At 45.5% G+C, this 24,946-nt stretch overlaps 2 protein-coding genes across 2 annotated transcripts in view; one reads left to right on the top strand and one right to left on the bottom strand.

Moving 5' to 3' along the window:
- Positions 1-736: 736 nt before the first annotated feature.
- LOC8042033 (probable small nuclear ribonucleoprotein E) lies at positions 737-11,643 on the bottom strand. The gene is made up of 5 exons (XM_002415167.4): positions 11,470-11,643; positions 11,126-11,152; positions 10,974-11,036; positions 10,807-10,885; positions 737-930 (listed from the first exon to the last, which is right to left on the bottom strand). The coding sequence occupies exons 1-5, from the start codon at positions 11,524-11,526 to the stop codon at positions 872-874; spliced, it is 285 nt and encodes a 94-aa protein (XP_002415212.1). The 5' UTR covers positions 11,527-11,643; the 3' UTR covers positions 737-871.
- A 28-nt stretch (positions 11,644-11,671) lies between these two features.
- Positions 11,672-24,946, top strand: part of LOC8042034 (cleft lip and palate transmembrane protein 1-like protein) — a 32,217-nt gene continuing 18,942 nt past the window's right edge. Inside the window, exons 1-6 of the mRNA XM_029995536.3 lie at positions 11,672-12,014; positions 13,598-13,774; positions 13,881-13,981; positions 15,073-15,289; positions 21,945-22,075; positions 24,259-24,331. Coding sequence (XP_029851396.2) covers positions 11,943-12,014; positions 13,598-13,774; positions 13,881-13,981; positions 15,073-15,289; positions 21,945-22,075; positions 24,259-24,331 — 771 coding nt within the window. The 5' untranslated portion in view covers positions 11,672-11,942. The remainder of the gene's footprint in view (positions 12,015-13,597; positions 13,775-13,880; positions 13,982-15,072; positions 15,290-21,944; positions 22,076-24,258; positions 24,332-24,946) is intronic.

The following is a 24,946-nucleotide window of genomic DNA, read 5'->3' as shown; positions in this document are numbered from 1 at the left end:
TCAGACAGCATGACACTCTAGCTTCCGAGACGTCTTGCCCACTTCGGGACCACTTTTGATGAATGGGCGAGACAGGACGCTAAACGAAGTTTGGGACGTGCTTTAGGCACCATATCCATACTCTGTTCACTCCTAAGGTGAAAGTGGAATAGAAGCTATGCGATGGATGGACCAATTGAGTATTGGCTGCATGCCACGTGATGGCGCCTTCTGCGGGTGCTGGACAAGCCGGTACTACTTTGTTGTCCGATACATGGCTGCAGTCAATGCGGAGTGCCAGTTTGTCTGCTTCTTTTGTGGGGTTGTGGCTATGCCTGAAAACTGAGGTCCGATTCAAGGATAGTGGGTAGGCCTCGATGCTACATGCCTTGAGGTCTACCAACTATTTTTTTTTCAATCATAACAGCTAGGCGTTCCGACATAATTGCAACCCTTGTGCAAGAAGCAGACAAACTTTCGCTCTGCATAGGCGCCACACGTTTATTTTGTGTAATTAGTAAACAAAAGCATGTAAAGTAATCTGGAAAAGCATTCTCAAAAGCAACTCCAGGAAGCTTTACGATGCAGTAGTGCCAGACTGCCAAAGTCGCAATGTTTCTTCTGCTTTCATCCCACTGCCAGCTGATGGGTGAAAGGAGAAGAGTGGAATAGAGCCCGAATTAAAATACCCGCTTCCGATGTATCATCTTTTTCCTTCTGCTTGACATAATGTAAAAGGATGACACATTGACCACTGTGACAACCAAAATAGGTTTAATGAGTTGAATAAAAGTACAAATGAATGGTCACCTCATTGCCTTTATATGAAAGTGATTAACAAAACAAAATGCAGCCAGCATTACAAAGAACCGTCGTTCATGGTGTTTCCCCTTCACATGCTCTGGGTGCTCATGATCAATGTAATGTTTTCACCCTTGAGAAGAATTCGACCTAAAAAGGAAAAACAACCAAAAGTAAGTTTGTGCAACCCAAACAAATGCCATAAGTGCCTTATATTCTCCGATTACTTAAACTTTCCACGGATAAAAAAAAAATCTACACAAACAGTCACACCTACATGGGGTCCCTGGGATCATTCAACCCAGATTGCAGTGTTTTGTTCCCACAAAATGTGAGATCAGACAAATGTGCAAAATATTAAACCTACAAATATAGCTCAAGACTCTACATTAAATATACTGCAATCAGCATATCTAATAATTATACAATAATATACACAGGATGTCTAGCAAATTCTTGTTTTGAAATTCCCCGACACTTCCAGGTTTTCCTAGACAATTTCAGGTGAAATTCCCAGACCACTGTAGAGGCGGTTAAATATATAAGATCATTACAACACAAGGCAGTGAGCATTCAGCACTGTGAGGATCATTTTGCACGCGCTTAATCCAACTTGAATATTCTGAAATATACGGGTTCGTCCAGTACGAATTAAGCGAGCCCTTTCTTGCCGCCGACACCGTCGGTGAAGAGGCCACTTCCAGAAACACAATGAAGACACGACGCTCAACCACACACGTTCATAACCGAATGGCAGCATGGCCGCAAGATGCACACTTTCGGATAATTTTGGCTTAAGGCTTGGATTGGGGTCTGCAGCTTTCCTATATGTTACTAAATCTAGTAGCAGTAACTGGATCTAGCCTAGTGTCGTGCCCTCAATCCAATCCAAGGCTTGGACTGGATTTGTCAGCCGTTCCATTTGCATCGGGTAGTACACTCTACGACGGGTGAGCAGAGCCTGCGCTCCACTCTAAGCAGAATTTAATGCCTATTTTTTCTGCCCCCAAGTCCTCAAGCCTTTGCTCAGAGCACTCAATAGCATTTCTGACTCATTTTCCCCGATAATAAAATTTCCCTGACAATTCCCGGTTTTCCCAGTCGCTAGACACCCCGATATACCAGCTTCTACGGCCCATATTTTTATTAGAATTATGCACACTCCTTAAACTTGACTCGTTATTATATAGCGTTTGGTGGTCATTTTGACAAACTTCGGTACGACAAGCCTTCATCTACATTGAATAGGGGGCAAATCTAGCCCATAGATTTTAATATAAAAAAAAAAAAGAAGGGATGTAAAGAATCAGTGCTACTATTGTGAACAATAAGAGAGAATGCTGGAGCACATGCCGCTCCTTCACTGGCAGTGCCGCAGTGGCACCTCCTCGGAGCACTGCGCAGGTGCGAAAAGCGTTTGCTGCTGTCTGCGCTGTGGTTGCCACACCCGATCTGTTGTCTGCTATGCAAATTGTGTTTGCTCTGGTAAGGAATCACTGAAGCTGCATTTCTGCTGGTGGTTGAATAGCAATTGCAATGCAGTAGTGAACCTTGATGCTGAATGATCCAGTTTTTTTTTCAAACACATTCGATGGTGACAATGAACGAATCAACTCCAAAGTGCCAATCTCAAATTCAATCTGAATGCAGCTCGAGTATAGATGAAATCGCTTGCTCCCGACAGATTCCACGCCGACGTTTCTTTTTTGCAGACGGACTGCGAAGATACTATTCCCTTGCATTATACAACCAGTATAATTGCATTTGAATTCCATGTCTTCAAATGAGTAGTATTTTCATTTCAATCAAAACTGATGAAAAAGTTTTAAAAATGTTGCTCGTTATAAAAGGAAAATTTCAGGTGCACTTGTCAACTCAATAGCAGTTTTAATACCTCGCAAGTCACTCAATATCTAGAACAGAAATGAGGTACAAAGACTTATGAAAAGAATTCATAAATTTATAAATTCTTGTTTGTGCCGTTAATTGTATTAAGACTGCATAACAATTTCTCAAAAGTGTTGCAGAGTTGCCACTCCAGAGTTGGAATGATTCCGGAATGATTCCGCATTTTCGCTACCCTGGAATGGAACGGGAGTGGAATCGAGAGTCTTTTGCCCGGAATGGAATGGGAATGAAATGGGCGAAATGCAGGACACGCTGACCTTGGGGGGGAGGGGGGTATGATAAGGACAGTATTGTGACAACTGAAACTGAAGAAAAAACCTATTAGAGGAAATTTATCAACACGCACAACACGATATGTGGCTCTGCTAACACATTTAGTTTCCTTTGCTGTCCGACAACATATTGTCTGCAAATTGTGTTGCAGCAATTAAACTCAAATAATTTTCACTCCCAGTGACATATCTTTTGAAAAATTATGACGTTAAATATTTTATTAGAAGTGCCTAAATTGAAAAAATCAAAATCAACTGCAGCAGACCCTAATGCTGCAAAAAGTAAGAAGAAACACTAAGAAAAGTTTTTCGGCTCATTGTTTACTGTCGATGCTTACTTTTACTAACATGCTCCTAAACAAAATTAGAAATTTGTTTTTTTTTATTGATCGTTGTGAGTTGCAGGCTTTCACCTTGTGAGGCAGTCTTCACTGAAAAAAAAGCTTTCCACAACAACCCTGTTGCATGACACAGCATGATTCACAAATAATTACACTTCTTTACTTCTCAACTTTTAGCGAGCAATTTTCACTCGCAATATGTTCCCACCGAGGGGAGAGGCATGACGGCGCATGTGCGTTGGTCTTCCTGCGAGAACAGCGGTCACTTCCCGCAGTGCTCCGATAGACAATGGCGTACCATTGTGATTAACACAATCACCAGTGACCTCAGCTCTTCCCCGTGCCCCGTTGTTCGAGAGCACCATGAGTTGCGTAGTGAATTTTATGACAGTGTGAAATGCGAGACATTTTGAAGACGGTATTTCTTGCGGGATACGGGACACGAGCCCTCATTGTGGGATTGTCCCGCGAGTTGCGGGACGGGTGTTTACCCTATGTATACGGCATGATGGCGCAATGCTATCGCACGGTATAAGTGGCTCTTGAAACAGCTTCACAATTGTCATACTGGCTCATGCTTTTTTTTTCGAGGATGAGAGTTGCATACCTCCAGTAAAGCAACCAAAACTGAAAAGTTGTCGTTCCTGGCACCACGAGACGCGACAAAGCGGCTGTTGTAGTTATGCGCAATTAGCATGTACTAGCTTCTAACCCAGCAGACCTTCTAGTGCTTACAGCAAAACAAATAAAGAATTGAATTGAAAATGAAGAATCGTGATATGGTCCTACATGCAGCCCCCAACGATTGCACTTTGGCAGCGGTTTTTTGTGCTTACTGCAGTGCATGGTGATTTGGGGCTGGCATACGCGGCATCGCTTCTGGCAGCGTACTAGCGGTGCTGTTGTGCAGGTACTCAAAGCAGAAAGCGAGTGCTTCTTCTCGCGCCACGCATGAACTACAAATTTTTTAGGCCTTATCAAACAAACCGTTACGCTGAACATGTATGTGTGGAGGGTATACACTCTGTTTGCAAAGGAAATTGGTTTTAAGTTGAAGCGTCTGTTGAGAGCCTTTTATGCTTGATCGTGTGATTGATGTCGGCAGTGACACCAAGTGCCACAAAGTGCTTTGTGTGTCTATCGCTCAGCTTAGTAGAATGAGTACTTTGGGGAAACATTTTGCATACTTTTGCAGTTCGTCTCTGCTTTTGATAATGTCAGCCTATGCTGCTTTTTCTGATAACCAAAGTAGCTGTCAAGATTTTTCTTTTTCTTTTTTTCTTTTCACATTTAGGAGTTCGAGGAATGGAATGGTAGAGTCATTCATTCCAGGAGTGGGAATGGGGATGTCGGAAACTTTAATTGCCTGAAATAGAGCTGGAATGGAATGGCGGCGTCCATTCTGCAACACCGTTTCTTATGTTCAGGAGCTTCCAGGGGTTTCCTGGATAAAATGCCCTCCTTACAATGATGGAACTACATAGTGCGATATGTGCACCTTTTTGCATGATTTGTCTTCACATACAATTCTTAATGACAGCCAGTAAGTAAATTTGTATCGACGTTCCCAAGCCAAGAGGCACGATTCAAAGTGACTTAGACTGTCTTTCTTGACATTGCAACTCCAGCCCTGGTAAGGCATCATACAGGGTGCGCGAGGTATTTGAAAATATAATGGTGGTTTCAGAAAAAAAAAAAGGAATAGAAGAGGTTTCAACGAAATGTTAATCTGTTTGCTCAGAATTTGGTACAGATACTGTTTTCTATTTGTGCTCCCAAACTTTCAATAAAACGACTTTCAGCAGCAATGACTGACTCAATGCGGCTTCGAAAACGACTGCACGCCCTGATCAAGTGGTTATCGTTGACGTTGGCCAAAGCATCCACAATGGCAGTTTGTAACGACTCTTTGGCGTCGTGGGGCTGCTTGTTGGTCTTTCTCAACGACGTGCCAGACATAACAGCCCAGGGGGTTTACATTTGGAGAGTTCGGATGCCCCTTGCTGGGGGCAACGTGGCCATGGAAGTTGTACGCTAGCTAATTCTGGATCGCGTGGGCTGTGTGGCATGAAGCAAAGTCCTGTTCACAAATGTATAGCCTCCCCTGGGCCACCCCTTCTATCAAAGGTTTTACTACAGTGCCAGACCTAGGCCTTCAAGTTGGCCCTAAGGCCCAGTTGAAAGGAGTGTGGCGGCATGATGTGACCCTCGTTGCTCACAACAGCTAGGACCATCACAGATTATGGAAACTGTCTGTATGACCATAGGGCCTCATCGGGGCTCGCACAGAGCCACCAATCATTCTTCCTGGCGACGTTTTGGTCTCGGTTAAAGTTCTCGTCGAAAAAACAAAACAAAAACATGTCCGGTTCCTCAGGATGCTTGAGCTTGTTTGACAAGTGCTTGGACTGAAGACACTGCATTCCTTGCTTTTTTGAAACATAAAGTGACCTCTCCTTATCACATACGACTGGTATCTAGGGTCCTCATGTACCACAAGCCTGATAACAGACTCTACCACCCCGAGATGCATGGCAATGGCCCTCATTGACTTGCTGGAGTCGTCCTTCACAATGTCCTGCACCAGCTAGACAAACTCGGGCGTCCTGACAACGTCCGACTCCTGGGGGTGTTTTAACCCAAAAGCCATTTCCTGACCTTGAAAACGAGACCGTGACGCATTCAAGAAGATGGCTATATCCAAATCACTGTGGTAGGCGGCCAAGACAACCAGGACGGCATGCCTTTTCATTTCTTGTGTATGACCAAAAGCTGCCATTTTGAAATTTATACACGAAATGACATAGATGCAGTTGAAGACAGAGTCAAGCGTCTAGGCAGTTGTATTAAGAGTATGAGAAGTTATGCACCCTGAAGTTGTGTTGCAAATACCTCATGCACCCTGTATATCAGCTATTCCAAAACATCAACAAAATTGAATTCCAGATGCCAGATAAGCCTGCACCGAAATGTCTTATAGGCAGTGAGACTGCTGTGGATTCCTGCCACACATAACATCTACCCAGCGCGCTTCAACAAAACAGGTCTTCGCCATTGTAGTCGACGACAGGCGCGAGATGCAGGGGTTCCAAGTGCCAAACAATAGCCAAGGTTTTTTGCGCCTGCACCGTGCTTTGAGGAGGCATGGCCACATGCAAAGCGACACAGACTCTGGCATTCCTCTCATACTGCTCACAATGGTATGTCCCGATTCTTTACGACAATAGCAGGCATCTATCTGCGGCTTAGAAAAATGAAGAGAGAAGCATCCATTTGTGTGCTTGGGCCAGTCCAATCCTTGATCCCCAAAAACATAACATTACCATGACGAAGTTTAAACCCAAGAGAGCAAAAAATAAGAGCATGAAAAACAGAATACTTACACAAAAGGTAATTTTCAAGGCAAACAAGAACAAACAAAATGATAGCTTCTTGTTGCGAAACCAACTTCCAGCACAGTTGGAATGTGTGTTTTCGTACAAGGCCCGCACAATGACTAGCACATATCATTGGAGTCCACTTCTGAATGATTGAGCCTGATACGCAAATATTTAAGGAAGGGCCATGTGTGTACCCCTAAGTGACCGGCCCAAGACGGCGTAGCGGGAGTTACGCCGAGAGATGACCGCGAGTAAAGGCCAACCATGCAGTTGCACCCAATGTTACAATTGCGAGTTGCCGAAACGTGCATGCTTCGTACATCATGAGCGTGGCTGCTTTGATTTAGTTGTTGTGCCCGTGCTTTGTACGGAGCTCAGACATCCCAGTGACTTACGATTGTAGCTTGATGATAGTCCTCACAACGCTATAGTCCTCACAACTATGTAAATGGGCCTTTATCCGCGTTTCATACGAGGCGCAGATGACCCAATAACTCGCAGCTGTATCTCGACGTAACATAATCAAATGCTATTGTATCAATTTAGGAGGGCCAGCCGAGAAACGTGCCAAGTGAGCAAATGCTCCCACAGTTGGCGACAGCCTCAGAATCTGGTAGATGCTGCACCTCCATCGTGACACGCGTTCCCACGTCCTTTTAAACATGCTCCTTTGCTCTTTTTGCTGGATTGGTGGCACCATCTCTTGGAAACACTTCGATCACATCACTCTTGAAAAGGTTCGAGTTTCTTCTCATAGAGGGCAGGACTAGTCATAAAGAAAAAAAAAAAGACATGGTTTATGTCATGTTTTTTTTGCACAACAGAGGAGCGTGCAAATTTCAGCCATGCTCGTTTTATGTAACTCCGCATGATGCAATTGAAAGTGACGACGATTTCAGTGAAGAGGACGACTATATCCCTCCATCAGATGATGGAGAGGCGACCTGTGTGACTCGAGTGAAAGCAATGATGAATATGAAAAGACTGCGCAAGACAGCGGCCGCGGAGCCGCTCCACCACAAACATTGTTTCGGAGTTTGTATACAAACAATCTCCCAGACTTTCCTGTCCTTACACTCAGTGCGAGACGTTACCTTTGTACGCCGAAATAATTTTACTTTTCCGGGGCCCATGTGTACAAAATAGTTCCTGACCGGAATGACCATTAAGTTGGTCAGAGTATCTGACCGCAAAGGGTCAACACACCACCCACTATAGGTCGCGTAAACGACGGGACAAAAAAAAATAGACGTACAGTGCATTGATTTTTGCAGAACAGACTGGCCCCATGCTTTCCAGGCACTGGGCGTGCATTGCAGGGTAGGCTACATTTAAAGGGGCCCTCCGGAGCGTTCTGCGATGGTCTATTTATGGCGGTAATTCAATCTACAGGCCCTACCGATCCTAAAAATCATGAAATTACGGTCATGCGCGGCGGATTTCCCTACTAAAATTGCTATCAAAGTCCCCGGCACGCCCCCCCTTTCTGAGATGACCCCGGAAAACGGGAGGGGCATCTCTTTACGCATCAGCCAATAGCAAGCGAAGGATTCCGGCGTCACGAACGCGGCCGACCGTTGTCGAGGAGCCCGGACTCTGTGCTCGGCAGTCGTCATTCGTCGCACCGCACCGTCGCGCTGCTACTGCAATACGCAGTCGCAATCCACAGATGACAAGGAAAAGTTTGACTCGGTGACGTGGAAGGATCGCAAAGCTGGCTTCGGAGTCGGGATCCACGGGAAGAAGGAACACGTGTCCCGCAAACGCACGCCTGCAGACGCCCCGGGAACCAGACGAGCCGACGCATCACCCCCTAGCAACAAGCTTGCGGGGAGAAAACATAGTTCGCTGGTTTTGGAGCGATAATTGCGGACTATGTTTCCCGCACCACAATCAGTTTACGTTTTTCTCAAACTCTAATTTATAACAAGCTTAAAAAGTGTTGCAACAATAACGTTCGCATTCACCGCGAGATGCAGCATTTCCATTGGTCAAGTTTTAGCGATGGGCAGAGAATGGGGGATTGTCTTCCAAGAGAAAATAGTCCCGATATATTTCTTCTGCCATCTGCTTAATAAATGGTTTCGTAATCTAAAACTTTGTATACATATTAACTTGCACCTACTACGCAATATAACAACATAAACAGACGATCGCAGAAAGCTCCGGAGGGCCCATTTAAACTATTTATTGCCACAATTCACCATTGACCATCATTATGAAGTGTGTATGTTACCACATAAATAGACTCAAAAATAAAGACGGTACAAGACTGTCCTTCATTGACAACTTCGTATGTTAAGTAAAGAAGTCAACACCTTTGATGTGCTAATAAAGACTCCTTTGTCTGCCAGGCTCGGCGTCCCATTTCATTGATGAAAAACTCACTGATGCACATTTCATTCCCCTTGTCCAATGACTCTTCATCAACATAGCTACGTTCCGTCAATGAGACATGCTCGTATCGCCCTCCATTCATGACAGCCACGAGGGTGATGCTCATCCCGCAGAAAACAAAACAAATTCCTTGAGAGTTGGTTTACAGTTATTCGCATCCCGAAGCAGGGCACTCGGCGTTTGAGCCGAATTTTCCTATGCACAGCAATACCGAAAACAACCTGACAAAAGGAGTCATATCCTACTACCAACAGCACATTTGTCCTGAGACCGGAAGGTTTTTTGGCAACAAGCTACCCAGCTGGATGAGTGAAAACCAGAAGTAACTAAAGACATGTGTAAAACAAAGACACTTAAAGAGATACTGAACTGAAATTAGGAGCTCGCAAAACAAGGCTGGATGGATAGGCGGGACGCTGCAAAACCCAAAAACATCACTCATACAGCGATATATCTAACGCATCGCCGTATTTTTGGAAAATAAGTGTGCGACTGAACACGGCCGACAAGAAAAGTCACGATTCTTATTCCCTCTCATCCTCGCTACGTCCGGTCGTGCTGGCGAACCAAAGCGAGGAGAAAGAAGGGAGGTTGCTTCCCCTTAGTTTCAAATTTTCCTGGGGGACAATGACATCATTGCCCTCGCTTGATTGCACCCTTCTGTTGCAAAAGTATGGCCACCCGTTTGAGATATCGATGTGTGAGCGATGTTTTGGAGTTTGTATTCAATGCTTCTGAGGCCTTATTTTGCGAAATCCAAATGCGGTTCAAGTATCCCTTTAACTAATGCTCAATTAAAATTGCAAATGGATGCACTGGTCTAGAAGTGGAATTAGTACTTTTCAAGTGGAGATCACTTTTTAAGTAGCTTTACTTGCTTCGGAATAAGACGACAGGGAAAGCTACGTTCTACTGCTGGCATATCTATGCTAGTGCATACAATCACTTTCCCACGGCCTCAGTTGGGGCGAGTGTGTCCCCACTTGGAAACATTTGTCGGAGTGTCGTTGGGAGCTGCTCTGGGTTCTTAAGCCACCTATCACAAGAAACACTGCTACATATCCCACACTTCAGGCACTGATGACTAAGTAAAGCAAAGTCAGTGAGCTTCGTCTGCTGAGGCAATGGCCAACAGTCAATGAGGGCATTTACCATTACCCCAGTCACTTCCGACGCATGAAATGAACATGGTATAATTTCGCAGCGAAGGTGATTATCCCTAACTATTGTCTGCTTCGAAGTACCAATGGACCTTTTCCGAGAAGCGTTCTGCGCACGCGCGAGCGCCCGATGCCAGGCGGCGGAAGTCGGAACGAAAAATCGAGGAAATTCGGAATGAGCCTGTGGATAAGCGAGTAGAACAGGTAATTGCAGCATATATATAATTGGGTTACACAAAAAAAGAAAGTGGACAGAAGGAAAAGCACAACGATTGGGTGGAACGCTACGGATGCCCATCTTTAAGCTTGCGTTGGGCACGTTACGCAGCTCGGAGAGCGAAGAAACTGGTAACGTAGCTCCCGGTATCGATTGGTAGCGCAGGTAGGTCACTTCCTCGATTTTTAGTTCGTGCAGCCACCGCCTGGTGCCGTCGGTATGTGGAAAAGGTCCATTCTGTGGTGTAAAACTAAAGCTGTGGAGCATTTGCTCTTGGCAAATAAACCACCAGCATGGCACAAAAAATTATTGGTGAAGCATACTGTTCCTATATAAAATGGCTCATCTTACCAACTTGCTTCCGCTGCTTAGTCTTTGTGTAGATTTCCTCAGCGTCGTCCAAAACCAAGTTCATGTACTCGTCGAAGCCCTATGAAATAGATAAATAGATTCAATGAATGGTATTGTTGACCCGTCGACAATAACAGGGTATACTTCAGATGCTATGCTGAACTCACAATAATATGGCCTTCAATTCGAAGGATGACGTTCTCGTAAAGCCAAACCTGAATCCGAGCCCTCTAAAGGATGGGAAAGAAAAAAAAAATAGGTTTGAGTTTATAGATAGAGCACGCTATAGAGCTGAAGACAAGAAACGTTAAGTACTCACGTTCTGTAGATATCTGAAAATCAGGTTCTGGAGCAAACTGTCAAGGATCATTTGTGAAAAACCGCTTGCGAAACAGCCATCACGCAAGCGAAGGCCGGCGAGTGCCGGCGGACGCTACGTGAAAAACGCCGGTGAATTACTGAATATATAATTACAGAAAATCAGACATAACCGGCAACAAGACCTAGCGATGTAGGTGTCATCAGACGAATGCATCGTTCAGGCGAAATTAACAATTAAGTCAAAATGCGATCAGCGCTCAACGTCGAAAAACAATGACTTGACCGGTCTTCGCGCCGCGCGAGCATACAAACGTGCAAGTAAATCGCGACCAAAAAGGATACAATGGGTTGCACCATAACCTTCTGAACTTTTTGGCCTGGTCCTCCTTTGTACGACATCTTCGCTGATTCTTGCTTCACGTAGGAATCGAGACTTGCAGTAATAACTTCAAACTCCACACGCGCTTTGCGATGGACACGACCAATATGGCGAACCTGCCTACGGCAAAATTGCGTTCTTTTTTTTTTTTTTTTTTGTGCGCTTATGTTGATGGTGATCCGGGTGATGCGATCAACGCAGCTGCTGCCACATTTAGGAATGCAAATTAATATCGGATCTTATTAAGACAATGCGTGACAGCGGAATATCAAATTTAAGAGGCAGTTTATAATTTTTACCAAGGTAATATGGTTCCCATAACGGAAATTTCCTGTTGACCTGTATCGCTCATTTCGGATTCTCGGCCAGCCGCCAGTCATCTGGGCCTCCTGGCACTTGTCTTCTGTTGTGTTCGAACGTGTGCACGCAATATGGAATGGAGGCAAAACTAAGACCGCGGATTCACCCAAGGAGGTTAGAACTACATTCACCTGATTCATCTGCAGGGGTAAGCTTCATTACGTGTCATACTTTACCCATGTGCTCGTATGGGAGCTATGAGAGCACCGTGTTCGAGGCGGGGTTTAGGCCGCACGTCCGGAAGCTTCCTGGCTCGAGACGACGTCCATTCCCCGAAGTGAAGAACCCAGGGGTTCAGTGGAGGTGGGAGACTTGGTAACGTAACGAAGGGTTTAATTACATGGTAGCGATACAGTCGTCAAATCCGAGAGAACAACGGAGCAGCCTCGCGCTCCGCCTTATATAGGGTCCGTTTCTCCCTCACTCCCCGCCAGGGCAGCCAGTGCGATGCAGCAACCCGCCGTCAAGTGCGACGCAGCAAAGTCCGCCGTCCAGTGCGACGTAGCCAAAGTTCTCCGCAGTTAGGCCATGCCTCTCTCCCTTTCCCGAGCGCACCAACCACCACGCACACACACACGTCCCGCTAACGTCACGGGCGCGTTGAGACTTGTTGCCGCAGGCCCCGTCACGCAGGCGACGGTCCCAGACTCGTCGGGACTCGTTTCGCGCAGGCCCCGACAAGCGGGCGACGGTCCCGGACTCGTCTTGACTCGTTTCCGCAGCGTTGAAACGCGGAAGAAGGTCGCCGAAGGTTCCATTCTTAACAGCCCCTCCGGGGCCAGGGAAACCTCGAATGGCCGGTGGTACTATCGCTGGCCTGAAGAGGTGGGCTTGGAGTAGGCCTTGAGAAGATGCTGCAAGCACTAGCAAACTCCCAAACCTCTCACAACGGAGGCATCAGCGGAAACGTCCCCCACAACACCACGCCACACCGCTGCCACCAGTTGTTCGAGGCGGGGTTTAGGCCGCACGTCCGGAAGCTTCCTGGCTCGAGACGACGTCCATTCCCCGAAGTGAAGAACCCAGGGGTTCAGTGGAGGTGGGAGACTTGGTAACGTAACGAAGGGTTTAATTACATGGTAGCGATACAGTCGTCAAATCCGAGAGAACAACGGAGCAGCCTCGCGCTCCGCCTTATATAGGGTCCGTTTCTCCCTCACTCCCCGCCAGGGCAGCCAGTGCGATGCAGCAACCCGCCGTCAAGTGCGACGCAGCAAAGTCCGCCGTCCAGTGCGACGTAGCCAAAGTTCTCCGCAGTTAGGCCATGCCTCTCTCCCTTTCCCGAGCGCACCAACCACCACGCACACACACACGTCCCGCTAACGTCACGGGCGCGTTGAGACTTGTTGCCGCAGGCCCCGTCACGCAGGCGACGGTCCCAGACTCGTCGGGACTCGTTTCGCGCAGGCCCCGACAAGCGGGCGACGGTCCCGGACTCGTCTTGACTCGTTTCCGCAGCGTTGAAACGCGGAAGAAGGTCGCCGAAGGTTCCATTCTTAACAGCCGGTAACGTCTGAGAACTTGCTGTTTCGTCTAGAATGCCGGCCCGAGTGGTTAAGCCCATGTTTCGATGGCTGGTTTTTATAAACGATTGATTGGCCAAGTTTCTTAACATTCCTTACGAACGTCATCGTTCCCTGGATGGCAAGAACTTCGCAACCATGTACTTTTTGTATTATTATTATTGTTTTAACGATCATTTTATCCGATCTTTGCTTTCACATTCAACAGGGAAACAAGAAAAAGGGTAGCAACATGAAGTTTTCATTCACGTTAGCGTTGAGTGGAGTTTTTCTCGCCTACATTTTGCACTCTATGTGGACCCTCTACACTTTATATTATCCAAAACGCTGCGGGAAAAATGAAGCCTGTATTCGACCAACCTGGACTGCGGAATCAAGATTCCAGGTGAGAACAGAGCTTTTCCTTTGCAGCTTTGGAAATTCGCGTCAACGTAGGTTCGATCGTGTACAAAAATGAGTGATTCTCCGGAATGCGCTTTCGTCTGTTACAGTTCTTCTTTTGCACTTCTTCTTCAACTAAAATCAGAAGTGTGAACGATCTCACTGTGATATGGTCCGAAAATGAGTTTGACATCTTCAAAACCAGTGAAAGGTATGTTGCTTTCAATGTTGGAGCTGGAAACAAGGCGCTAAATGTCGCTTAAACCTAGCGCTGCCTTTCTTTATTACTCCTACTTAGTAAAATATAGAATTGAGAGAGGAAAATTGGAAATAAAGGCTGTTTGGTGTCTGCCAATTCATTGCCTGTCAAATGTTTGTTCAGCTTTACTGAAAATATCCTTTGCTTTCAAGCTCCTCATCAATGGGAGAGTGAAAAAACCTCTTTTGCATGAGCTCCTGAGAACAAGATGATCTGTGATAGGCAGAAATGTAATGTTCAGGGGGACTTGATGAACAGTTCTTAAATGTTGCTGGAAAAGAAGCTAATCGGTATCGGTTACTAAATTCCTGCAACCCATGGCATCAAATAAAAAGTAGTAGTGGCATGGCACATAAAGTTGCCTCGCTGTCACTACACTTTGATGATGATATCACTTTTTAATGTGTTTAGCCAAGAGTTGTGCATGTATAATAATAATAATAATAATAATAATAATAATAATGCTGCTTTATTTGATTCGTGCCCCAGAACAACCAATAGGTTATAATGTGGTGGCCCATTATGCTAGGTAAATAATAGTGTCTGCACTTATGGGCTTCTCAAGCTAAGGGATCATCATAATTAGCAGAGCTGAGCATCTAGCACCAGTGTCTCTTCCATCCGAGGAAAACCTGGAATTCAGGGTAGATATTCAGTCAGCCTCGAAAAGTTGGCACATGGTCAGTGTTTGGTTGAGACGTTGCACGAGTCGGGGAAATTTTGGAAGTAGGAACACTTGCACATATCCTTTCATGTATTGGTACAAAGAACAATACAAGCATCTTATTCATAGACTCTTAGACAAATACAAATAAAAGCTCATAGAAGGTTACATTCTGCCATTGTGCACTACTGTCCTCCTCACTGATGGTTATAGGATTTTTTTGTAGGATGAATTAGTCAAGAAACTGCGGTAGACAGGGAAAACTTGGAGGAGTGAGGGAATTTATAACAATAGCTGTGGTAGACACTCTGAGCATGAAGTAGCCAACCACAGTGAAGTTCATAACATAAGTTCATAAAAAGTTCATACTTCTCACCAGGCAGCTGAATGTCACATTGCCACAAAAGACTCTAAGGAATGGCACGCTGCACGCTTATGTGCTGCTTTTGGAGCGCAAGGAGCATGAGCCAGTCCGAACAGTAGAACAACTGTTGGGACACTCGAGCACCAGTCTGGGTGCAGGCAGCCTCACTCGACACCTCGTGCCTCAAGATGAAGAAATCAGTCTCATTGGCTCTGCAACGGCCAAGCCAGAGGTGAGGCATTCAGTGCTGTATTTTCACGATCAATCCGAAGGTCTTTTGAAATGGCAGCAGATGCCGAGCTGTCACTTAGAGAAAAACTGGTGTCTCGTTAGCACCTCGTGGTATATAAATTTCTCCGCTGCAATTGTATATTTTTTTTCTGTTGTGCCATTGAGACGGCTCACCAACATCGCCGACTGGGCAATATAGCTTATAGGTCTGCATGGGTACGGGCCAGCTCACGGGCCAACAGGCTTCCCGGTAATTATGAAGGGGCCGGGTACGGGCCTTGCATTTGAATCTACACAGCAGGCCTAAACAAACCAAACCAACTGCAACTTAAAAAAAAAAAAATAAAAAAAAATGTTTTTTGCACAAATGTTTTTGAAGTTTGTTTGGTGGGATTGGGAGAGACACGAGAGTGGGAGACTGAAATGCTAAAAGCATGTATGATTTTTTTTTTCTTTTTTTTTTTTACATTGCACACTATGTGCAGACTGCTCTTCCAGAGCACTTGCAGCACTTCATTCATTTTCGTCTCTGACCTCGCTGGTGGCATCACCGTCGTACAGTCGCTTCTCCCCATCATGCATGCACACATACGTGCCTGCCCAATGCACACCCTCGCAGGCGCAAGCCATCTTTATGTACGAGTGCATGCACCCACGAAGTGGGTGAAGAGAATCCGCTTCCCTCAAAGCTTATTGCGCGGGAGCGGGCAATAAATCCGGGCACTTGTGCATAAAAAAAAAAAAAAAATCTGTGGCGCCATCTGGTGGTTAAAATAAAAACTATTGGTACGCTCCTGGCGTCCCATTTCCACGGGCGAGCCAGTGTTTCCCAAGCCTCGTTATGTTGTCCGCAGCATTGCAAGCAAAAAAGTAACCGCTGATTTTTTCGTTGCATGCACGACTGCCTCGACGGCTGAATTAATGAAGTTGAGAAACTATCCTTAGTGAAATTCTAGTGATTTCCGTACAAGACATAGGAAGTGGAGCTGGCAGAGCGTCGACAGCAATGAATCGTGGCGGTTCCACAGTGTGACCCGCCATGTGAGCTCTGTTCGTGTCATCTGTTTTATTTTTACCTGCACCCCACGATGCAGATTTGTTTGTAGCTGGCACCGCCACCATTTTGGTGCGGAGCCCTAGTGGCAGTCTATGTTTGAAGAAGCTGAAAGACCTGAAGTGCCTACTTTATGGGGAATGAAGTGGGCCTTGCCACCCTGCTTAAATCACAGTTTTTCTAAAGATAAAAAAAAAAAAATATATATATATATATATAAGGGCAAGCTGAGGGTGTGACGGTTAACGCAGCTGTGTCACTTTATGCTAAAAAATATTAGTCCTTCAAATTTGTTTTGGAACCCCCGAAACATGTGAAGTGCATATCCACATTCTTTTTTTGCCGGCTAAGACGTCTGCACCTTTTTCTTTAGGAATAAATTCTAAACACACTTTTTGCCTTGTTTACATTTGTTTGTGTTACTTGATTTGTGTAACATTCGTTACACAAATCAAGAAGCATGAAGCAGAAATAAAAAACTCATTGATTATATTTGGCTCATCGACGGCGGCCACAATGATTCTCTTACCTAGGCTCGGGGCGCAAGTGTTGACAAAATCACCAGCTCGATCCCGCGTTGTGCCAGTCATGGACCTTGACTTTGTGAGTGCGATTTTTCCCCAGGTTAGAAAGTTTCCGTAGATCATTTCAGCTGTCCCACATCGCTCACCCAAACGAGATAGGGAAGTCTGCAGAAACATAATCTTTGTTGCGTAAGTTGCTGCGAAATGGGAGAAAGGGTAGAAAACTGAACTACCTACTAGGCCAAGGCGGCTTAAAAAAAAACTTCCGGGGTAAAACGTCACACTTAAAAGAGGAATAAAAAATGCAAACGGTCATCGTAGAATGACCTGTGCGAATCATTTCTTCACGACTTCTCCAACCTGCTGGTTGTTGCGGTGTAAATCATCCTTTATTCCACAAAAAAACGGGTGATTGCCAGCATAAAGCTGCTTTCCTAGCCTATAACGCTTTGCTTTAAGATATATTAGAGTGTCATTTATTCTGTTGAGTTGCAAAAGTGTGCTGCATGGTCACTCCTGCACTCCTGTAAACCACCACTTCCGCATGGGAACTTACCATTAGTTCTTAAACCGACCACATGAGGTGCCGATGGCGTGAGAGACGGTGGCGCTATAGCAGCGCGCAAGGAGCGTATTTAGAACTTTGTCTTTTGTCAGAACCTGTTGCGACACTTCCCTTCCTTTTGAACTTTTGCACATGGTTTTGTTTACTGTTGCTCAACATTTTTATTTTTTTATCCTTTTCAATATGCGGGTTTAGTTGAAAGAAATGACAATGGGGGTGACCTTTTTCTCTTAACGCACTGCCTGGACATGCAGACCAACATGCGGGTCTGATATCACGCCGATGCGGTGGCGCTGCTGTCGACGCAGTGCGTGGTCACATGCTTCACTTCACTCGAGTTTGCTTTGTGCGCACACGCAGTGCCCACACCTGGTGTGGGCAAACTCGGAGTTGTTTGTGAGCAGCTTGTCGGGCTATAGAATGGTTCAACTCGTAATAGCAAGAAAAAAATAATATTTTTTGCTGCATTGATTTTAGCGTACCATAGTCAACATGTGTAGCAGTGGCAAGCGGGCTTGCCATGCCGGGCAACTTGTGAGCTCAGCTTCATACTGGGTAAAGATAGAGCGGACCTCAGCGGGCCCGTGGAAATTAGTGTCCGGCTGGGCCAGGCCGGCCATCGGATCTAAATAGCGGGCCACGGGCAGGCCCGGGCCCAAGAAACAGCAGGTTGGGCTGAGCCGTGCTCTTAAATTTTGGCCCATGCAGACCTCTAATATAGCTATCAAATAAATATTGAGATTGTGCTGTGTTTAGCATTGTGCATGACAGGCCATATCTACTCGTATAGTTTTCAGTGTTCGTGATGCATGTAAATCTACTTAAATGCTGGTGACCAGTTTGCACTTTCCACTTTTTCTCTCTCGCTTCCTCCTCTCCATTTTTCTACTGTTTCCTCCACCCCTCCTGCCCCCCTCTCTACTCCCTCATCCCCTGCTCCGCTAAGCCCATGGCGGCTAAGCCATAGACTCTTAACTATAAAAAAAAGGGGGTTAGGTTACAAAAAAGCAACCCCAACATGATTGACAAGTGGCCTTGAGTCCGTGAGTTACAAGGCCGTTGACGTCAGTGCAGGTGTTTAGTCAGGGTGCCCTTCACTGATATTTCTTTTTATGTTCCCCTTGGAGGGTCTTTTTTAGAGCGCAGCTCTTCGGCGCCCGTTTCCGGGTTGAGCAGCATCGCCGTCAACGTAACTGCGTGCGTTGCATTATAGGACGTTTCCCAGCTAAAGTTAGTGGGAAATTTAGTGGGTTAAGTTTCACCACTGAATATAGCGGAGAAATTGATGTTACGGGACCTCAACACCGATTTAGTTTCCCAGCTAAATTTAGTTGGAAAATGACGTCATGACTTCGTGTCATGTCACCCTTGAACAAATTCAGCGGCAGGAGGAGAGGAGCAGGAAAGGAAGAGGAGGAGGAGGGGCATACCCTTCCCTCTGTACCTTCCCCTCCTCCTCCTCAAGAGCTGCCCTCTAGTTTGGCATTACCGAGATTCGTAAACTTCTTTAATTTTTTTTTTTAGGGGTGGGGGGTTGGGGGGGAAGCAATGTTGCTAAATACGACTGGAAGCAGTTCTTAGTTTTTAAATGCTTAATTTCGTGAAGTTTTTTTTCGTTTTTTTTTTTTTTTTTATCATGGAGATATCTAAGATTTTGTAAAGCATGCTCTGCGCATGGGCAGCACCATACAGACGTTGTGAAAAGATGTGATTTTGTGTCCTTCTCAGAAAGGGAATTAAATCCTGCTTCCTTAGATGCAGTGGCCTGTGAGTGACTGAGTTCCCCCACCGTTACCTTTGTAAACACTGTGGCTTATTCGCAGCTTATCTCTCACCCAGTCCCTTTTTCTTCAACTTCAAGGTTTCTTTATTTTTTTTTATTTTTTATCGCCACAGTTTTGGGTTGTAGACATCATGATTCATTCTTCCTTCCTTATTTTTATACCAATGCATTCCGATCCAGGCTTCCGACGGGGGGCAACAGCATAGCAAAATAGCAAGAGTGCACTTGCGTAGCTTTGATAGCTGCTGAAGATGCGCGAGAGCAGAGGTTCCGAAAACTCCTTTTATGACTTCACGCTGTGGGAAAGAGGGGCTTTAGCGGCACTTTGAAAATGGTTTTCTGCAGCCTTCATGCACCAACTTAAAAAATAATCTCGATATTCGTGATTCTGGACGCCAAATGAGGACGATTTCAGTATTTTTACTCAAATACAGAACCGCTTCAGTTTCCTTTTAAAGGAAAACCTCGAGGATTATGAATATCAAAATTTTTTTGAAAGCTTATTGCACTGAGTTGCCTAGAAAGCACTTCCGAAGAAACGTTGAAACCTTTCATTCCCAGCACGGTCAGTGTGAGTTAAAAATTTGAGAGGGAATGTGACGCAATATCAAGATCTAGACATTTCTGCACTTTTCGCAAGCCTTTCCCAAATTATCAATGGTTTGTTTGTGGTTTGCCTTTTTTCTCCAGGTGTTAACTTGCTTATTTGTTAGAGTAGTTAGCTTGTCTTTGCTTCTGTTTTAGCCATACTCTATGGCTGTCTAATAGTTTTACAGCCATGCCTAAGTTTCATTCTGATGGCTTCACAATGTCGTCCTTGTGTGTAGCAAAGTGCACAGGCACTCGTGCAACTTGGAACATTATCAACCTATGCACTATTTTCACTTCATAAATGTCACAGAAACAGTCGTCAAGTATACACATTTGCAAGCGTGACATCCCAACTGGTGCTCCAAGCAGTAGCATGCATGTGAAGGTAACTTTAGCAGACTTGCACTTCCACACGCTTGATTGCACCAGTGATATGCACTGAGCAGTTGAAAGCTTTTGATATCATGTAGAGTGGGGCAAAACCCCACTCTACAGCTGAGGCACCGCTCTTTCTCTCCCCGTCATTCCTCACACACGGCAAGGCTCTCTCTCGCTCCCCCCCCCACCCCTTCGGCGGAAACCGTTGCGAAATACCCATGTGGTCGCACTATGCGGACATGCTCCCTCGCCTCCCCACTGCCGTCGCCCACGTTCCATTCTTTTGTGCCCTTTGTACCTCTACAGAACTGCTCGCGTACATACTTTCACTTCTTCCATCGCAGGCGCGGGCGCCCCCGTTCCGGAAGAGTGTTTCAGCCAAAAGAAAAGCATGTCTCTGTGTCCTTCTCCAAGACATGCAACATCTCGCACAATCGTTCCACCAAAGCACGCATCTTTTCACACATGTCTCCTACATCAATTCCACTAAAAGTAAAGAACCCATTGCAAACATTGTACAGTACACTGGCTAAAGGCAAATCTCCTTCAACACGCCTTTCCACAATGCAGCAGCTACTGCTGTCAATCGCAGCACACTTTGTATGGTCGTTTTCAATTTTTATTTCAAGAACCTCTTCAGCTTCTCTTTAAATGCAGAACATGTGTATACATGGCTTGCATGTGATGTCATTGCACCATAACAGTGATCATTCTTACTTGTTCTTGCCGAGAAGAACAAATTCGGTGGTGTGGAATGTGCTGCAGAAGGTTTGGGCGGAGCAGCAAGATCCTTCAGATTGGCCGCTGATGTGACATCAGTGCAAACGAGCAGGTGACAGGCAGGGATAACATTCTCACAAAAATGTTTTCTGCTCTTGTGTGAGATTGCTACTTAACAAAGATAGATTGGCCGCTGATGTGACATCAGTGCAAACGAGCAGGTGACAGGCAGGGATAACATTCTCACGAAAATGTTTTCTGCTCTTGTGTGAGATTGCTTATTTAACAAAGATAGATTGGCCGCTGATGTGACATCAGTGCAAACGAGCAGGTGACAGGCAGGGATAACATTCTCACGAAAATGTTGTCTGCTCTTGTGTGAGATTGCTACTTAACAAAGATAGATTGGCCGCTGATGTGACATCGGTGCAAACGAGCAGGTGACGTGCAGGGATAACATTCTCATGAAAATGTTTTCTGCTCTTGTGTGAGATTGCTATTTAACAAAGATAGATTGGCCGCTGATGTGACATCAGTGCAAACGAGCAGGTGACAGGCAGGGATAAAATTCTCACAAAAATGTTGTCTGCTCTTGTTTGAGATTGCTACTTAACAAAGATAGATTGGCCGCTGATGTGACATCAGTGCAAACGAGCAGGTGACAGGCAGAGATAACATTCTCACGAAAATGTTGTCTGCTCTTGTGTGAGATTGCTACTTAACAAAGATAGATTGGCCGCTGATGTGACATCAGTGCAAACGAGCAGGTGACAGGCAGGGATAACATTCTCACGAAAATGTTTTCTGCTCTTGTGTGAGATTGCTACTTAACAAAGATAGATTGGCCGCTGATGTGACATCAGTGCAAACGAGCAGGTGACAGGCAGAGATAACATTCTCACGAAAATGTTGTCTGCTCTTGTGTGAGATTGCTACTTAACAAAGATACACTCTATATTATGGAACAATTTTCACTTGTTCCTTAATATACTGGCATGACATACCCAGGGCCTGAACTGTGTTTCTTTTGTTTGTCTATAGGTCAAGCAAAAGCCAGCTAGAGCAAAGGTCCCACAGACTCACTGGAACCCAAAGGTGGAAGTCAGCATAATGAGTGATCCTTTCCCTCTCAAGACCAACCAAGTGCCTGCAGAAATTAGTCATCTCCTACAGTAAGTGGATGTATGAGCTGAACTTATGCTGTTCTGAATGTGTTCTGGATGCAAAAATGTTCCAAAAGCCGGGTGAATTCATGATTGAAAAGGTTTACTCCGACTTAACATAACAAATTAATAACAAAAGGTACAGACGTTTCGCCACCTATGCAGGTGGCATCTTCAGTATACACTGACACAAATGAGGTGAGGTCGACCAGTCTACTTATCACACACGTCCCCGTAAACGTCCGGCAGGGGGCCACGGTTGGTGTTGCACACCGATGAGTCACGGCGAATGAACCAGGACTCGACAAATTTTCTTTGCCCCGACCTTTGTAACAAAGGGCGTTTGGATCAAACGTTGTACCGCCGACTGTTTTCTTCGGACGGAGCCACTCCAACCATCTACGGGCTACCTAAGGTGCATAAAGAGGGCTGCCCTCTCCGTCCTATCGTGTCTTTTGTAGGTTCACCAACTTACAACCTGTCGAAGTTCTTGGTTGAAGTGCTGAGGCCGTTAACTGAGGACAACTCTAGGTCGGTTAGAAACTCTCGTGATTTTGTAACCGAAGTCCGTACGCAGCAGCTTGATGATGACGATGTGATGGTGTCTTTTGATGTTATCTCATTGTTTACAAATGTCCCCATTGGCCTGGCTATCGATTATGTAGAGACGCGTTTGAAAGAAGATTGTAATTTGGAGATTCGTACGTCCTTACTTGTGGAGGATATTATAATTTTGTTGCTGTTTTGCCTGAATCAAACATACTTCAGTTTCGCCAACACGATTTACCATCAAATCGAAGGGTGCCCTATGGGAAGTCCTATTTCTGTTACCGTAGCAAACTTAATGATGGAGCACGTCGAAACACGGGTGCTAAACTCAGTACCCTTTCCGGTGAAAATGTACTGTAGGTACGTAGATGACACTTTTGTAATTTTGAAAAGGATTAACCTAGATGCTTTCCACGTGGCGCTAAACAGCGTACACCACGCCATTCAGTTCACGTACGAAACAGAGACAGATAATGTGTTGCCTTTTTTGGATGTGTTGGTACGCCGGGCCAGTAATGGCAGTGTGGAAACGACGGTGTACCGTAAGCAGTGTGACACCGGAAATTTTTTGTCCTTTGACTCGCATCACCCGACCAAACACAAACGGTCCGTTGTAAGAACCTTTTTATCACGTTGTGATGCAGTGTGCTCTAACAAGCAGCTATGGTTGCAAGAGGTTGAAAATGTGGTTGGTACGTTAGAGCGGCGCCATTTTCCGAGGACGTTTATTAACGATACGCAGAGGCGAATGCAGAGGGGAAGGGGGAGTGAGTCACGAGTGCGGGCAACGTCTATTGTATCTATTCCCTATGTCCAGGGCGTGTCAGATGCTGTTCGGAGAGCTTTGCGCCCGCTGAGCGTACAAACTGTTTTTAAACCACATTATACCTTAGCGAATGTGTTCCCGAAACCGAAGGACCGCACCTCTGCAGACGGTCAGAGGGGGGTCGTATACAAAGTGCAGTGCGGGGACTGTGACGCGACCTACATCGGCGAAACGGGCAGAAAGAGGGCAACGAGATTGAAAGAACACAAAAGGGACGTTGCCAAGGCCACCCATGCCACGCGGTCCAAGACAGAACTTGTCGAACACTGCTGGACGACAGGACACAGTTTTGACCTGGACAATGCGACGACGCTGGCCCGAGAACAAAGGTGGGGGCAAAGAAAATTCGTCGAGTCCTGGTTCATTCGCCGTGACTCATCGGTGTGCAACACCAACCGTGGCCCCCTGCCGGACGTTTACGGGGACGTGTGTGATAAGTAGACTGGTCGACCTCACCTCATTTGTGTCAGTGTATACTGAAGATGCCACCTGCATAGGTGGCGAAACGTCTGTACCTTTTGTTATTAATTTGTTATGTTAAGTCGGAGTAAACCTTTTCAATCATGTGTTCTGGAGTAGAAAATTGTGACGTGGAGCCACTGCATTATGTGACTGTTCGAAGTTGGAACATTTAGTCCTTTAGTCCCACAAGGCTGTGTAAGGATAGAGGTTTAACTGAAACTTGCTTTTGTGACCTTACAGTAGCACAGCATAGTTTGGAAAATGCAGTGCGCTTATATATCAAATTTCATGTTTTGGTGTGTGTGTGTTTTTTTTTTTTTGTGCACCACAAAACTTTGGTTTATTCTACTTCTAGAATCAACTCAAAGCGTCAGTATGTGCCCATCATTCACATGACGGATGTTACAACGAGAGAGAAAGATTTTGTGGTAAGTTTGCATGGTGTCATTTTAAAACACTGATATTTTGATTTAAAACATTCTTTGTGCAAGATGCACATGTGAGATTTAGTGTCCCATTGTACTAGTTCAAATTTGTTAGAATGCTTGCTCATTAATTAATAACTGGAGACTTACTGGAACCCTTAGAGTTTGAGCTAGAACTTCTAGAAATTATATGCTAGCCTTATCCCTTTGGCGGTCGCTGCCATACATATAAGGCGGCAATTACAGATTTGAAAGCGCCTGCTTAAACACGAAACCGCGAACTCCCCGGGAGGCATTACTATTTGTTTTGTCTTTGGCAATCTATAAATATTATGTTAGCACATTGTTTCACTTTTCTGGGGCTATTTATAGTTTTGAAATTAGACGCTCCGTGTGATGATGCGCGCAGAATGGTCACTTCGCATGTCGGCTGTTCTGGGGGTAGTGGCAATTGGAGTACTGCTTCTTCCGATCCAGACGTCTAACGCTTCTCGGAATTGAATTCAGAGGATGAGAGATGACCACCCGACAGGAACGCTCTGTAAAGTACCTCCGGTTTAGAATCTGAGACCTCCAGAATGGTGTGCGGGCAGACACGCCAAAATGAAACTGAATGGA

Source organism: Ixodes scapularis, unplaced genomic scaffold (assembly GCF_016920785.2).
Source record: "Ixodes scapularis isolate PalLabHiFi unplaced genomic scaffold, ASM1692078v2 PGA_scaffold9__187_contigs__length_104089568, whole genome shotgun sequence".
In the NCBI taxonomy this organism is placed as follows: Eukaryota; Metazoa; Arthropoda; class Arachnida; order Ixodida; family Ixodidae; genus Ixodes; species Ixodes scapularis.
This window is presented reverse-complemented; position numbering and strand designations above follow the sequence as displayed.

What these genes read in the sequence shown, in the direction of transcription:
- LOC8042033 (XM_002415167.4), bottom strand. Translation starts at nt 11,526, where the DNA reads ATGTCGTACAAAGGAGGACCAGGCCAAAAAGTTCAGAAGGTTATGGTG. An exon ending in TTTTCAGATATCTACAGAAC is followed by an intron (nt 11,037 to 11,125) that starts GTGAGTACTTAA and finishes CCCATCCTTTAG; the next exon opens with AGGGCTCGGATTCAGGTTTG. An exon ending in TAAGCAGCGGAAGCAAGTTG is followed by an intron (nt 931 to 10,806) that starts GTAAGATGAGCC and finishes TTTCCTTTTTAG; the next exon opens with GTCGAATTCTTCTCAAGGGT.